Genomic DNA, 17141 nt, shown 5'->3' on the forward strand with positions numbered 1-17141 from the left:
TACAGAGATAAATGTTTCGCTGAACAGTTGCTAGGGTACTCTGTTTGGCTGCTAGGGAGAGAATTGGCATCCACCAATGATTATGCTTAGTGAAACAAGCCCACCCCCATGTCTCTATACGACGTATTGCATATATGCATGCACCACTAATAATAAGTGAGTTTATAATGTAATACATTACTTATAATGTAATAATAATTTTTTATTACATTATGGGGTGGTTTCCTGGATAGAGATTAGCTTAATCCAGGACTAGGCCTTAGTTTAATTAGGAAATATAACTAGTTTTAACAAACATGCCTTACTAAATACATTACTTTTGTGCATTTTGAAGCCAAACAAGAGGCACTGATGTATTTTAAGATATGTCAGAGCAAGTTGTTTTCAGTTTGGATACCTCTTACATTTATTTTAGTCTAGGACTAGTCTAATCCCTGACTGGGAAACCGCCCCTAAGAGATCAAGATTTTATTATGTTTTGAAAAAATGATGAACATTTGATTAAAATAATAATGTAATACTTATAACTTTATGTGCAGTTTTTTACATTATTTGCAGTAATTGCATTATTAATTGCTACATAGTGCATTAAAAAAATTTAATGCATTGGTTTGCAACCAAGTTCCCACCAGAAATTAAAACGTGACACATAAAACAGGGCTGTCCATTTACAATTTTTACTCTGTTTGAGTTTGTGGGGTGCAGTCATTCATAATTAATTATTAATTTGCAATACTGCCATTCTGAGTCATATTATTGATTTCATGAGATTATGTTTAATGCTGATTTCTATGCTATAACATCACATGACCAAAGGTAACATAAAACTTTAGTTGTGAGTCAGCTGAAAACACTGGCACAACAAAAACATTTGTAGAGACTACACATGTATTGATTGCAAATGGCAGTATTGAATTCTTAGTGGTGACCAAACATCACCTCTAGATGGCGCACTAACCTTCCTTGGCTACATTGCTGGTGTACAGTAAATGCAGTTCACAGGTACTGGCAGTTCTTTTATTAACAAAATGAAACATTACAAATTAAATATATACAATTTTCTCTCTTTTTCTTTCAATCTTCTTTCTTCAGGTCAAATGTCAGGGCTCAGTCTGAACTCACCTTTGGGGCTATTGGTGTTAAGCGAGAGTTTTTCTTACTTTTGTCATCCACAGGGAAAACAGAGGAAACGGCATTATAAACTGCAGCCCATCTGCGTAACCCTATCCCAATATTAATACCCATAAAATCCTGCTGGGAATATTTCCCTTCTTTCCTGGTGTCGAAAAGAATAACTTGATTTTCTCATGGCATTCCTCGGCCTGTTGAACTAACATCGGTCTGAGGCCGTGTTAGGGAGGGTGCATAGAGTCAACAGCCAACGTGGTGGCATCCAACTTTTAATTCCCACCGAAAATATGCAAACTTTAGTGTGAACTATAGGGGGTAAAACTAAAAATGCATGGGGGAAAATAGAAAATGATTTATTTCTTACAAAAATATTATTAAAATACACTTAGCACCAATGTTAAAATTGCAGCATGCAGTATTTCAGATAAACATGTTCTCATATTTATAAACTCTGTATACTGTAGAGAGCATGGCTCACAAAGGCAGCAATAGGTCTGGTGACTAGCTTTGGTTGGACTATTATCAAATATTAATGCCATTGTTACAGCCCACCTATGTTGCAATGATAATAGTCTTACACAATTTATTAAAAATAAAATACAGTTTGCAAAAACAGTGTGATTTGCTTTGGCATAGAGAAGGTAAAGTAATACTGCAAGACTAAATGTTTACACGCACAAAATACCTCTTAAAGCTAATACAACAAAAGGCTTTACTCCCCATTCCATTCAGTCAACCATCCCTGGCATCAGTACCTAAACTCTTGCATCATTTCTTCACAATACAATGTAACAAAATACAAAACAATCAAGAAAAGGAAAAAGAAAAACCACATCATACTAATTTACTGACATTAACACTTTGTAAACAGCCTTGCTAGTGCTACTAGCATTCATAGATATCATCACAGTTTCCCCATATATAAAATATTTCCTCTGTACGTCTTGTGAAAAGTTTGGCTTTTGAATATCAATAGCAAAAGTTACCTGTATTGTTTTCAGTTTGCTTGCGTTACTTCTCCAAACCGCCCCAAAAGCATAATGGAAAATATAAGTCCACTGTTGCTATACAGCATGATGCATTTGTTCCTGACCTGAGACATGAAGTAAATGGGATCCACCCGAATGAACACATCAGGAATGCTGGTCCATTCCTTCAGAGATCCTCTTAAATCGCTACTTATAGTTTTTTATGTAGTCTTACAATATGTCTGTGGTCCTTAAAAGCTTATGAGAAGAGAAACAGCAGCACTGGTTAACAGATGAAAGTCCATCGATAAAGCCAACCGGTTAACACTGGTAATGGAAATGCTGGTGCACTTTTCCCTCCATGTGCGAGTGTGTGTGAGTGTGTGTGTGCATGTCTGTGTAGACTTTGGTATAAATCTTTGGCGGACCACTGTGGACCGGAGGCACCATTAGTCTTTGGCTGGGCAGGTCAGAAGTGATGCTGCTCGGTGTACTGAGGTCTTTATCTGGAATGTGATGTTCTCGATAAGGCATCGGTCTGGGAGGTAAAGCGCTCTGGCGTCTACGGCTGTGGCACAACCAGAGCACGATGGCTCCCACAATCAGAAGGGCTGCAGCTGGGATGCCAATGATCAATGGCCAAGGCAGACCAGGGCTGATGTGCCTTGGAATCTCAGGTGTCTCCTTAGGACCTGTTTACAAAAAAGCATACCAAATTACAAAATAAAATACATCATTATTAATTGCTTTTATGATAAAAGCTGATGCTTCATCTCGGAGGATAGAAAAGTTACATCTCAACTGTGTATGTGTCTAAAATCTTTTACTGACCTGAGAGCACCGTGAGGTAGGCACTGCGGAAGCTGTAGCCCATGGTATTAGCTCCTAGGCAGATATACATCCCAGCATCCTCGTCGCGCGCTTTGACGATGGCCAGCTTGTTGAGGTAAGAACCATCAGGTCTGGACCACACATCCCCAGTGGGAAGCACCACAAAATGCTGCCCTCCTACCTCCAGCGTGGAATTATAGCGGCCCTCCGTGCCAGGATCAACTCTTTTTAGCCACTGGACCACTGGCTTCACATCACTGTGGACTTTACACTGGAAAGAGGCCGTTCCACCGAACTCCACAGTTGTGTTGACTGGATGGGTACCAGTGAGAATGGGCTTCGCGTTTGTACGCTCTAGAGAAAATGGTTCGGAAAGAAAATAAAAAAAGATATATTAAGATTAAACTGTGAGATCAGTTACTGTATGCAGTTAGTATGACCAGTGGCGGCTGGTGACTTCTTTTTTTGAAGGGCACGATGCGAAGTTCGTCACAACATGTATGTAGCCCGTCATGTGTGTGGTTCGTAATTATAAAATATGTGTTCTGCGCTTTGAGAGATTGTGTGTGCATCACGTGTTATGCCAAAGTAAGTGCCTGCTGCAGATGCGTCTAAAGGGTTTATGATAAAAGAGACGCTCGTGTTTTCCAGATACTCGCATAATCTCATGCGTAATCAGAGTTTACTGTTAAGGAAGTGTCTAGCGTGTATTTTGTGAACGTGAGCGTCTCTTTTATCATAAACGGTTTTGACGCGTGTGCAGCAGGCACTTATTTTGACAAAACACGTGATGCACACAGGATCTCTCGACACGCAGGACACATATTTTGGAAAAGGGAACCACACACGTTTTGATTTTTAGATACATGTTGTGACGCAACACTTCTCGCCTGGCCCATACGTCAAAAAATACATTTCTGTGGCCAAAAATATTTTTAAATATATGCAAAATAGATTTTGTAGAAAGTAAAGGTTAATTAAATATATTTTGGAATTTAAAAATATATTTAGTTTTAACCTCCATCTCTAACATATTTACATTAACATATATTTCAAAATGTATTTAGGGCCAACAAATACATTTCTAATTTTACAACCCATATGGCCAAATTTATTTTTCCTGGCCAAAATATAAAAGTTTGTATAAAATACAAACTTATAATTATATTTTTGCAGTTGAAAATATATGTAACTTTAATATTTTCAAAACTGTTATGTTTACAAGTTTCTAACATACAAAGTTTTTCAATGCAACGTGAATATAAATATTTAAAAAATATATTTATTTTTTAAAAATATTTTAAAATAGACAAAAATGGCCAAAAAATATAAATTGGTGAAAAACAAATTTTTGTAAACATTTATTAAAATATATTTCAGTACATACAGTACTGTGCAAGTCTTACTGTGGGTTCACACCAGCCGCGTTTGAGGCGTCATTTTGAGTTTACTCGCTATATTCGCGCATGAAAGCCTCTACCGCGGCTGATGTGAACCCAGCATTAGGCCACCACCACCAAACTTGTTGTTTTAGAAGTTTTAATGTCCATCCATATTTATTTTTCAATCTATTTTATTAAGATACAAACAGAAAATACAGGAAATAAGTAAAAAAAAATCAGGGCTAAATGTCTTCTTTAGGCATCGTCGGTGTTTACTGTGACCTCTCTTGGCACTAAACACATCTTGAGCGTTTTTGAGCAGTAAAAATATTAATTTCTTTAAAATTAGAATTTAGGATTTAATTTTAATTAGGTTTAAGAGATCCTGCAGTTTCCTGATATTGCTCAAGTGGAAGAGGAGTTTACCCTAAAATCTTGATACATCAGTTTACATTTTTATAGTTTTTAATACTATATACACATTTCCTGTATTTTCTGGATGTATTCTATTAAAGAGACTGAGAAACAATTATATATGATCACTAAAACATTGCAAAAACAACAAATTCTGCAATTCTGGCATAGTGGCCTAAGACATTTTTATTGTATATTATTTGGCCATTTTTTATATTTGAAATAGATTTAAAATGATTATTATGTTTTGCTGTATGGGGGTGTGCGACTTTCTTAACTCACCAATGACATCCACTTTGTAAGTGGCATTGATGTGTCCAGCTGCATTAGAGACGTGACAGGTGTACTTGGCGCTGTCCTGAGGCTGAAGGTTTTTCAGTGTCAGAGTCCACTGTGGGCGTTTACTCTGGTGCCGGCTGGGCAGCTGGATCTGGTCTTTCCACCACGTAATGAGCGGTATTGGATTGCCACTGGCCAGACACTTGAGACGCACCGTGCTGCCAACAGGCTGCTCCAGCACACGCCTGCGCATCTTTGTGGGATGACTGAAGCGTGGCTTCACTGCAGAGGCATAAAAAACACCTACAGCATGAGGCAATGACTGGATGACAAAATAAACTAGGTTGAGTAATCAGTCATGTAGATCTTGATGAAATGAACTGTCTTTTCGTGTTACATTCTTTCAAGACGCTGGCTTTACATAGGTTGTGCTGATGACCTCAATACATGAGTATAAGGCAGAGTAAAAGTGGAGGAGGGTGTGTAACATTCACTTACCCCACGGCTGTCCGGTCGGGTCTTGGAGAGGGAGGTCTTCGATGGGTTCTGCTGTGGGAGGCGGGTTCGGTGGCACAGACGCATCGTCTGAAATATACAAACCAAATTGATGAAGTATGAGAAATATTTACTGCACCACATTCTCTGCTTCAGCGTTCTGTATGGAGATCATAAATAAGATATTTTTTACCAGAGGTTTTAAGAAATGGGCATTATAATATTTGACTGTATACAGTATAGGATTTTTTTTAACTTAGACACTTTTCACTTCAGAAAATGCATTTCTTTATAGGCACATACCTTAAAGGAAAACACCACAATATTTCAATATTTTACTGTGTTCTTACCTCAACTTAGACGAAGTAATACATACCTATCTTTTTCAATGTGTGCACTTTTAATCTTTGTACAGTGCCTCGTGAATGTGTTAGCATTTAGCCTAGCCCCATTCATTCCTATGGCTCCAAACAGGGATGAATTAAGAAGCCACCAACACTTCCATGTTTTCCCTATTTAAAGACTGTTACATGAGTATAGTTACACGAGTAAGTATGGTGGCACAAAATACAAATTTAGTTTGGAGCCATAGGAATGAATGGGGCTAAATGCTAACACATACAAGAAGAACTGTACAAAGATTAAAAGTGCATGCACTGAAAAAAGATAGGCATGTATTAATTAATCTAAGTTGAGGTAAAAACATAGTAAAATATTGAAAAACGGTGGTGTTTTCCTTTAAACTTGTGGCAAAAAACCTTAAATATTATGTTCTCACTGTTCATATGAGAACTTTTGGTTACTTTTAACCCAGCATTGGGTCAAAAATGGACGAACCTAATCACTGGGTTAACTTACGTGTTAAGTGTTAAAATGTTTATATTTGTCTCATCAATTTTGGGTTGAAACAACCCAGCACGTGTTATATTATGACCCAAGGAGTTGAATTTATCCCTTTTTACCCAGTGCTGGCTTGAAAATAACACAGCATTTATTGAACACAGTACTGATGTTATCTACCACTAAACTCAACTTGTGAAAACATATATTTTATAATTAGATTAAAGGTCTAGACTTATTGACAAATGATTTTAAGAAGTCTCTTATGAATGGAGCATTACACAGAATAAACACAATGTGAAGATAATATGACATAAGTGAAACCACTAAAATTGTGTTCTCAGTTACACTTGAAAGGATTGTTTAGATATTGGTCTATAAATCAGCACTCAGATGTTTCTCTAGCCATATAAGCTCTTTCATCTCCATACCCACTATTAAAGGCTACAAATGGTGTTGTGTAAATCATATTGAATGAATGGGTCAATGCAAAGGGCAACACTTGGTGAGATTTATTTGTTGTGCTCGAAAAGCCAACGCAACCCCGCTGTGCGTAAAACGAATGATTTTGCTTAGAGATCAGTGGAGTGCAAGGTGTGTGAAAGACAGCATGTTTGACTCCGGAGCCGGTGAAGTTTTAGAACTCGATAGGAACGATAAACCGGTGTGTTATTTTAGAGGCGTTTGCGAGTCGTGGGTGAGAAAACACTGCTATATTGTTTCTTCTCTCCAGTTACCACACCGTTTAAGACACAATGCCGTGTTGACTTAACCCTGGACAGGAAACCAATTAACCGACTTCAACCTAAACTGCGCAGACAGAGCTGAGAGCCCTTCTTTGTTCGGGATGAATTTCTCTGGCCTGGCACACAGGAATGCACAGAGAAGCCTTTCTCACTCACTTGAATCCAGAGCAGACCCAACACATACACATGCACAAGTGTGTACATTTTTATGTACACAACATTACTTATTCTGGGCAATTCCAAATCAACATGCCATGTGTCCACACTGTGGCAACAAACGGCTCTCACATTTGTAGGTGATGAAACCACTAAATGAGTAGTTCCCCCTCGAATTCTTTCCATGGCTCTGTTTAGCCATCGTCATCAGTGGTTGGTACAGCCAAAACTTTACGTAAAGAGGAAAATGTAAAATAAAATGTTTTGTTTTTTCTATTCACATGGCATGACAGGTTTAAACTCTGCACCATTCCAAAGCAGGGTCACTGTGATGAGTACTAGAATGAACATTTGGATATACCGTGAACTCTTCAGTGGTCAAATGGCTTGTAAAATAAGCTATAAATGGTAATAAAATAAAGACCACCATCTGAAATCTTCATGAAAAACAAACTTTAATAAAATTAAGGGAATCTGAAAGTAATGACATTTTGTACTAAGTATTTAATATGTCACATATTGGCTTGCATTTAATTAGATGATCTTCCAGATTCTAAAATAAATTGAAATTCAATTGAAATCAATATATTGTCCTATCACCAGCTGATAGTTTAAATATATATAATTTAGCAATAGCAACAATAACTTGCAAAAACAAGGCATTAAAACAACAAATACAGTGCAAGCACACACTCATACAACTGGTACAGAATGTCAGCTCATTTCCCGTATAAAGTGCAAAAGATCACAAACTATGCGCAAAACTATTTTGAACTTGACCATGGCGTGAGCACGACACTTTGCACGACGCAACAACAAACCACCCAATGTCAGCTCATTTCCCGTATAAAGTGCAAAAGATCACAAACTATGCGCAAAACTATTTTGAACTTGACCATGGCGTGAGCACGACACTTTGCACGACGCAACAACAAACCACCCTCGCGCGGCGCAAGCCATTGAAATGAATGGGTTTCATAGCGCAGCGCACACCGCGTCCTAAAAGCCGCTGCACCATAATCACGTCGGAATGCTGTTAACGGTCTAAAGCCACACTTCACATTTAAGCTTACGTAAATTAAAACAACGCTAACTTACCTTTAAAATAGCTGAAGCCGGCGTGTATGAACATTAAACTTCCTTAAAACAGTGTCCTGCAGATTTGTAAATTCCACCTCGACTTCTAATCTCTGAGTTTGAGCCAGTCCGTGTTTGCATGAAGTCAGATGGAGCAGGCTGTGCTGGTTGGTTCTAAATGTTCTAATAACCATATTTTACACGATCCATAACATGCAGAGAAAAAACACGTTGCTAGTATGAAGTCACAAATATGCTAAAGACGTAAAGACGCATGCCGCAATACAACCAACCAGAAAAACTGGTCTATTTTAATTAAAGAAAACATATATCCACTATATTTTCCTCATTTGATTACATTAAACGTCATGAAACATTCAATGTTTAATTTATTTTAATTATTCTTGATATATATTAATAAAAAACTGTGTAGCGGGGCACAACGACCTGTTTGGGGGGGCACGGCCCGCGAATGCCCCCCTTGACGCCAGCCCTGGTCATGCTGGTTTATGTTTGAATGAGATCTGACTGTGTGTTTTGATCACAGAGGTCTTCATATAAAGTAATCGTATGGCTTCAGTTCGCACCGCAAATGGTTTGTAATACTTTCATAATGTTTTATGCAATAAATACCTTTGATTGTACTTTTTCTTGAGTGTTGTGTTTTATATGGTTGAGAAGTGGTTGGGTTTAGGGTAAGAGTGAGGGTGGGGTTAGATGCTCCAAAATATCTTTAAAACCATAAATGTTTATGAAACCGTTTCTACATTTACAAATTCATAAAATTAAATGTGTCTAATCTGATGTATAAGGCAAAAACCTTCAAACGTAACAACAAGTTTTATAAGCTACTGCCGCTAGAGGACACTAATCCCTTAATACGTCTCTTTACGTGGTAATAAGGTGCTTGCACAAACGACATATGAGGTTGTTATTTTTAGAGGACAGTATCTCCAACTCACCTAACTTGCATATTTTTGGCCTGTGGGGGGAAAACAGAGTACCTGGAGTAAACCCACGCTGACACAGGAAGAACATGCAAACTCCATAAAGGTAAGCCACCTGACCTAGCCAGGGCTCGAACCGGGGACCTTCTTGCTGTGAGGTGCTACCCACTGAGCCATTGTGCCACCCCTAAAGACTTGAACCCTACAGTATATTCTAGTGTGCACAGCGCTTAACATAATGGCATTCAGCTAGCCAGGCCAATTTGTTTTCATACAGTCCGTGTGCCTAACTGGGATGAGGGAGTGCCAAATCTTTGTCCATACTAATCCTCGTATGCTGATCCTAGGCCTTGCATGCTCAACGCAAGCATTTAGACAGACCAGGCCAAAGCTAGCAGTAGTGTTTTCACCAGCATTCAGTCCATTGTTAACGTTGGCCCTGGGGGTAGGAGAAAGGAAAAAAAGAAGCTGCTGCCGCTCAGGGGAGGAGAACTGTTCCTGAGCAACAAAGTGGATTGAGCAAAGCTTTGCGCTGGCTAAAGTGGTCTTACTGGGAGCCCAACCCTGCACACTCCCATGTTGTACTTTATCGAAGGGTGAATTCTCTACACACACGCATCCAGAAAGATGAAGGTTCTTCCTGACACAGCATTATGGGTATTACTACAGTATGCACATCACCAGAGCCGACTTAAACTCTTTGGATTCATGGTTGTCTTGGCTTTTTGATGGCTTAGGTGTTGGAGAGGAAAGCAGCTGCCATGAGGCCTTGAAGCAAAGAACAGGGGTCTTTTCCTCTACCACAACCAACAGGCACAAAGGGGAGGGGCTTTCCAAGGAAGGCGGGGTTTGGTCCAGACAGGTCTAAAGGCCTACAGATCAGCTTACAAATGATCTTCACGTGGACTGAGTGTTAATAGGGCTCACATATTTTTTCCCAACTGGGAAAGACTTAAAAGCAGCACCTTCAAAAAGGTCCATTCTTCATTCATACCTGTGCGCAAACATACGTAGCAGTAGAGCTCCACAAAAAGCGAAAGCAAAACAAACACAGAGTAGAAAGCGGGGTAAAATGTCACTGTTGATTTTCATTGATGAAATAAAATAAACATCAAAGGAAAAAGGTCTCTTTACCTTTCTTTTATCAAAGACGTAGTAAAATCAAAGATTAAGGAGAAAGATTACTGAGTTCATGTGGCTAAAAACCTGCTGTATTTTAAGGTAGTAATCTATCACTAACTGAAACCATGCCTGTTCCAGTAAATCAAAGAAAGGCAATGCTGTCTGCTGTAGTATGGTTATAGTACTAAGAATGAGAGAGACACGAGCTGGTACATTTTTGGCTTTGGAGTGCTTTCCGGTCCTATTGAGTTCTTTCAATGTTTTTGTTCTGCGAAAAGAGTCCTTGATGAAAACTAATCGTTATTGAAGAGAGTACAGTTATACGTTTTCATCTATTCAAATGTATTCAATAATTTTGGAAAGAGATGAAAGAGAAGCACAAAAGAACAGATTAAGCTTTTATGGTCTTAGAAAATATGATTTGATATTTATCTTCAACAATTTGACATGAATTAATGTTAGCTTTTTATACACACCTAATTTCCATCTTTATATTTGCCATATAACCATGAGTGCTGATTGAAGTCTGTGAGGCAAATTAGAGAGTGTTGCTGCATTCACAGCAGGGAGAAGACATTGAGAAGCAAAGGAGAAAAGGGTAATTAGAAGTTTCCTCGTATCTTTTATAGAGCCATAAGTGGTTTGCAGCAACAGTCCTAGGGCGACCCTGGAGGAAATTGGCCAAACCTAATGTGCTCGTGTTCTTTTCTTCTCTGTCATGAGTGGAGTGGGCCCGGAGCATCCTGCAGAGGACCCAGCCCAGCCTCTGGCCCTTCTAATGAGCTGGATGAAAGGCCCTTTAATGTGGCACTCTGATGAAGGTGGGTAATTTGCATCCTCTTAGTTTAATTAAAACCTTTGCTGCCCCTGCAGCTGAACATGAGCTCAGTTGTGTGCCGTGAAACCAAAACCATGGTGTGAGGCTCTGGTTTGAATTGCACACACTGTAGCAGGAAAACCAGGGGATCAGGAATTCCGGAGTGCTGCTGTACAATCACCAGCTGCGAAGTTCATCACAACCTTCGAGAAACGACTGAAAACAAACCCTTTCTGATTTCACTTAACTAACCCCAAACTATCAAGCTTTTTAATCCAACTGATGGGTTATTTTCAACCCAGCACTGGGTCAAAAAGGAGCAAACCTAATTTGTTGGGTTGTAATTTAACCTATGCTGAGTCATTTCAACCCAAAATGCTGGGTTGTTTTAACCCATTCATGGGTCAAAAATACAGTAAACATTATCCCCTAACAGGTTAAAATAACCCAGCAGTGTATACATATAAAAAAACTATGTCGTTCACCTTTCCAAGCTATAACCTCTAGTCTTGTAAACATGGTTTTGTAAACTGCACTTCATTTTAGCAAACAAAATGTTAATGCTCCCTCATTTGTAAGTCACTTTGTATAAAAGCGTCTGCTAAATAATGTAAATACCAGGATAATTTTCACTTTAACAGCAGTTAATGTATACATCATATATATATATATATATATATATATATATATATATATATATATATATATATATATATATATATATATATATATATATATATATATATATATATATATATATATATATATATATATATACATATACATACATACACTTAAAGGAACAGTATGTAGGATTGTGGCCAAAACTGGTACTGCAATCACACAACTGGTGGCCAATACACAACATGACAACATAAACATCAGTTGAGGGCTGCAACTCTGCTTTTTAAATGACAATATCCTGGCTGGACCACTGTTGTCAGTGATATAAGTATTTAAATTGAAAATGATTTCTTAATGTCTAGTGACATATTGGGGCCATTTTATGATTCATTTATATAAATTTCTTACATACTGTTCCTTAATACGGATATTTTTCTTTAAAAATACAAATTTTATTAGCAAAAAGCTGAAATAATTACATTTTTGTAAAGGATCAGATTAGAGATCTGGATTAGATATATTAGGATTAGAGATCAGATTCAGAATGATTATCAAAACATACACAGAGTTTAAAATTTGTAAATAACATTTTGGCTTCAGTTTTTTTATAAATTGGGTCTAGTGGATCATCTAGTGGATAATCGCGGTATTGCGAATAAAAATTAATCAGGAACACGTTTTTTATGCAAATGTTTTCTCTTAATTGACGAGATAACTTGTCAATGGCGGGGAAAGATTTAAAATGGTATATTTATAAATGTTATGTTTATGTATTTTTTTTTTTTAGTTTCACTAATTTTCTGTTTGTCTCTTATTTATTGTGATAACGTGTGTTACATCGGCCTCATATAGGCCATACAGCTTTTTTAATATCGGTATCGGCCATAACAAAAACATATTGGTCGACCTCTACTATCAACTGCTGTTGTTAAACTGAAAACCATGCTATTATTTACATCCTCGAATTTACACACTAGCTTTAAAGGGACAGTAAGTAGGATTTTATTAATCAAAATCAATGTCTTTATTCATAAATATTTCCTTTTTGGTGTCAAATGACCTCTTCCAGTGATCTGACTTTTCTTTGTCAGCTTAGAATTTATTTTCTTTACTTACATTGAACAAGTAAGTCCAAGGAGGCTTCCATGTCGTTCCGCCGTATTGATAAACTATAATAGCAGAGAGGGACAAAAAGCACTAGCCTACCAACGCGTTTCCACAACGCGTTTTCATTCAGAACACGTGAACCAGCTGAAACGGACAAGGAGATCAGTGAGTACATAATGGCTACCGTTGTTGCAACACGCATTTGGAAAAGCGAGGCGCTAGAGAGCACTGTTTGTTTGAATGCAAAATACAATTTCACCACTAGATGGGGTAAATCCTACTGTACTTATTGTCCCTTTAAATATCAATATCAAGTAGCCAATCACAAACAGCTCTAAAGGTGTAACTGAGCAATGCACAGACCAAAATAACGACAAGTGATGTTAAGTAAAATTTATTTTCCCTCTCACTCTACGCAATTGGTAATCAGTCCAGACCAGATCCACTCCAGGTCTTTTCCATTTCCCTATCTTGTTTAGACAGAAATGCTGTTCAGAGCGATACTAGAATTAAAGAAAACAAATGCTTTAAACTAAACAAAGATGCAATTATACAATTTTTACACATATCAGCACTTACGTAATGTCACATGGACAATGAATGCTTTAATCTCATATACATTAAAAATATTAACTAAACAAATGAAGTATGGTCAATTATATTCAGCACAAACTTTCCAGTTTGTATTTTCATCTTAAACACAGTTTAACTGCCTCATCTGTTATGTGCCCATCTGCTGCTAAACTGACAGATTGTTAAGCGTCTGCTGTTGGTTTACTTACTACCTTGCCTGAACTCACTCATACAGTACTGTATGTGCCACTACAAACTCTCTTTCTCTCTGTTAAGCTTAATTTCATGTGAGACCGGACTGGTTTCAATTCCGTCGAGCATCCTTTCATCTTTCCCTTTTCTTTTCTTCTGTTACTTCCAAGCATGAATTCATTTGTGTCCACATGTGTTTGTGCTTTGAACTTGCCTGAGCTTATTTCCCTACAATGAAAGAAATAAAACAAACACGCTCTTTAGAGCCCAAGTTGTGAAGCTCTGTGTCATATTACAAGTAATCATGATTACATCAGTGTTAGAGTGCCGCAGTCGTGATCAAAGTGGAGCTATGAGGCGTTTTTCAGTTCTTGTGACACGTAAGACATCAGACAAATAAATACTCTACTGTACAGTATTCAGCCGTGGATGCGCATACTGCTGTCTTAAGCTGGTTCTTCTCTGGACTGTTTAAATAGGAAAGACGCATTAACCGAAAAAGGAGCTGTTGTGGTGGAAAACAGGCGTAAATCAGACTAAACATAAATACTGCTGCAGTGAGCCCGCGCTGTACTCGGGCCAGCCATAGCAAATGAGTAAACCCAAGTCTATTGGAATGGAAAAGAGTTTAGCGGTGGGAGAAGTTACGAGTGCCATCTCCAATAAATGAACGCCAGTGCTGGGATTCCCGTTTGACCCCAACTTGTTCAACATAGGATGACCCAAAGGTGTTGGCAGCGCTGGAAGACCCTGCGGTCCCGAACTCAGCCCCTCCCACATCCCACCTACTTCGTCCCTCTGCATTCTCGGCTTGGCTTACGAGTGCAATTTTGATACAATTACCCATTTAGGTGAGGAGGACGCTGGCTAAACTGCAACACATGTAACCCGCGGCCTGCAAACAAAGAACAAAAGGCCACTGCTGGAAGTTCTCCATCAGTCCCCTCATAAAACCAGCAGCCCAAACCACCGTCTGACTGGAAGCCACAGTCTCCCCTGCTGCGTCCCTACACAGCGCAAGCTACTGCATGATAGGTGAGCAATGCAGACTAATAGGAGCCAACGTCTGAGAACAGAATAATTGTGTGCTGGAAAGAAATTGGAAATTCAATTCTCATTCATGTAGCCTTTTCGTATATTTATCATTTTCTCAAACTATGCACTGTTAAAGGGAACGTTCATGTCATTCTCTATAATGTAAACTTGTACGGAGATGTTGCATGATGTCTACACTTTTTCCATACCACGAATCTAAATGATGACAAGCGCTACAGCATTATGCTTTCATTTTTAAAAAATGTGCTTTTATTTTTGCCAGTTCGACAGCCCCTGCTGAGTATGAGGGTCAGTAAATGACATAAATTTCATTTTTTTAATTAACCTATAATCTTACAAAGCGGTGAACCAATTTTGGATGTAAAACGTTTATTCTGGACTCCTGCAAAGAAGTGCTTTGAGAAAACAATGCAGGCAGTGTGTGGTGCTGTTTAAAACAGCAGGGGTGTAGGGACCACCACAGGGAGGAAAGAGGCCTAGGTTCTGTGGGACATTTTAAAATATAAACACGAAGATCTGACCTGACACATCAGTGATTGGTGAGACTGGTCAATGTTGGATAATGGTAATGCACAAACCCAACATCTTACAAATGTTATCGCTTGGTAAACAGAACATTCAATGTGTGCAATTTCCCAGCGTTCCCAGAATGAAAAACGGCACAAAATATGCAAGTGGCAAGTTAACAATCCTATTAAAATGCCATAAAGCAGCACTAATCTCTGCCTATATTTAAAACGTAAGCATTTTGTTGTTGTTCTCATGTCAATTGCAATCATGATTTCTATAAAAAAGTGTTTCTGCTTACGCATGTGAGAAAAACTTTGTGGTGACTGTGGTTGAAAGTAACATGCAAGGTTTTAATTATAGCTGTTATCTCACTTTCTGAGGTAACTGCAAACTGATTACACCACATTATCAGCAGTCAGGTTTGATACAAGAAGACTATGAACTATAACCAAAAATTACACTTACACTAAAAATATTTATGGTTTAGGTAAACCCAAATAATAAGGTACTGCTTATGCTTTGTGTACACGTATATTGAACTCCTGCCAAAGATTCGACCCTCTCTGATGATAAAAGATGCTGTTTAATGTCATCACCAATTTACCTTCTCCTGATATAATTAGTTGTGGCTGATGTTTCTCCATTGTGTGTTTGCTATGCATAACTAAATAAAGCAATAAGCCCCAAGAAGCAGTGGGTTACCAGTGCATTTTATAACAACTAAGGGACGTTGTTAGGCACGACGCGAAGCACCCCTTAGCTTTTATAAAATGCACTGTAACCCCACTGCTTTGTGGGGCTTATTGCTTTTATAAAACGTTTACTTCATATGCATAGCAGGATTTCATTAAATAAAACACAAATAAGTTGTAACTACATTAGTACAAATATTACTCTTCCGCCAAACAAAATAGTTCCTCAGAATCAAGTGTGGTTGAAACAGAGCGTAGTTCCAAACCAACACAGACGCAGCAAAGACACCATGAAAATATGATTAAAGACTGTGGTGTTTATTGTAATAAATCAACATTCATCTAATTTATACATTAACATTTATATCGTGCAACTGTTGAAGTGATAAAATATGCTTGGAAGCATGCTTAACTCTTTCCCCATACCTTCATTTGTTCTCTTATCACCTCTCAATTTTTCAGCTAAAAGCGGAGATAATTCCATTTTTGTGAATAACTTTTGTAAGAGATCAGATTCAGAGCCACGATCAAAACTTACAAAACTTGTTTTTATTGTTGAGTGAATGCGTCAGTGTTTAAATTGGGTAAGATCGCCACCCAGTGGATAGCGGAAATATGAATTTGAGGTAGAAACTCCTCAGGGACCGTTTTCTCTTTATTGAGGAGATGACTCAACAATATTTATTGACATTTATTTGGATATCGCCATTAATTGTGCAATTGTAGACAAATTAAAAATATGATTAAAGACTGTGGTGTTTATTTTCATAAATCAGTACGCAGCAACAGTGGCGCAGTGATACTTATGTAATGCGGTCTGAACCGTGGGTTTACCGGTGTATTTTATCGCGTCTTAGAACGCGTTTCAACCAATCAGAAAGAAGAACCAGAAATGCCCGTTTGATAATAGATGTTTTGCAAGATGATCTTCCAAAAGACCACCTGTAAGACTGCATTCGTAATTCATACTTTCAAAGCTAATAATTGAATATTTAAACCCTTAAATCTTCCACTGTCCAGTGTTAAGTTCACAAATCCTAATCTGGATACAGACATGCATCTTAATAACGTTCCAATGTTAACATAGTCACAGCTTTAAAAACATTATCACTAAAACAGAAGGGTCTAACGGGCCTTTTGTTCTGGGGTGACTGGTCATTGCAGTTAATGACTCCAGTAAAC

At 38.1% G+C, this 17141-nt stretch overlaps 1 protein-coding gene across 1 annotated transcript in view; it reads right to left on the bottom strand.

Moving 5' to 3' along the window:
• Positions 1–1012: 1012 nt before the first annotated feature.
• fgfrl1b (fibroblast growth factor receptor like 1b) overlaps positions 1013–17141 on the bottom strand; it is a 41076-nt gene continuing 24947 nt past the window's right edge. Inside the window, exons 4-7 of the mRNA XM_055178863.2 lie at positions 5504–5590; positions 5009–5287; positions 2931–3284; positions 1013–2791 (exon numbers count right to left, since the gene is read on the bottom strand). Coding sequence (XP_055034838.1) covers positions 2421–2791; positions 2931–3284; positions 5009–5287; positions 5504–5590 — 1091 coding nt within the window. The 3' untranslated portion in view covers positions 1013–2420. The remainder of the gene's footprint in view (positions 2792–2930; positions 3285–5008; positions 5288–5503; positions 5591–17141) is intronic.

Source organism: Misgurnus anguillicaudatus, chromosome 16, assembly GCF_027580225.2.
Source record: "Misgurnus anguillicaudatus chromosome 16, ASM2758022v2, whole genome shotgun sequence".
NCBI classification, from domain to species: Eukaryota; Metazoa; Chordata; class Actinopteri; order Cypriniformes; family Cobitidae; genus Misgurnus; species Misgurnus anguillicaudatus.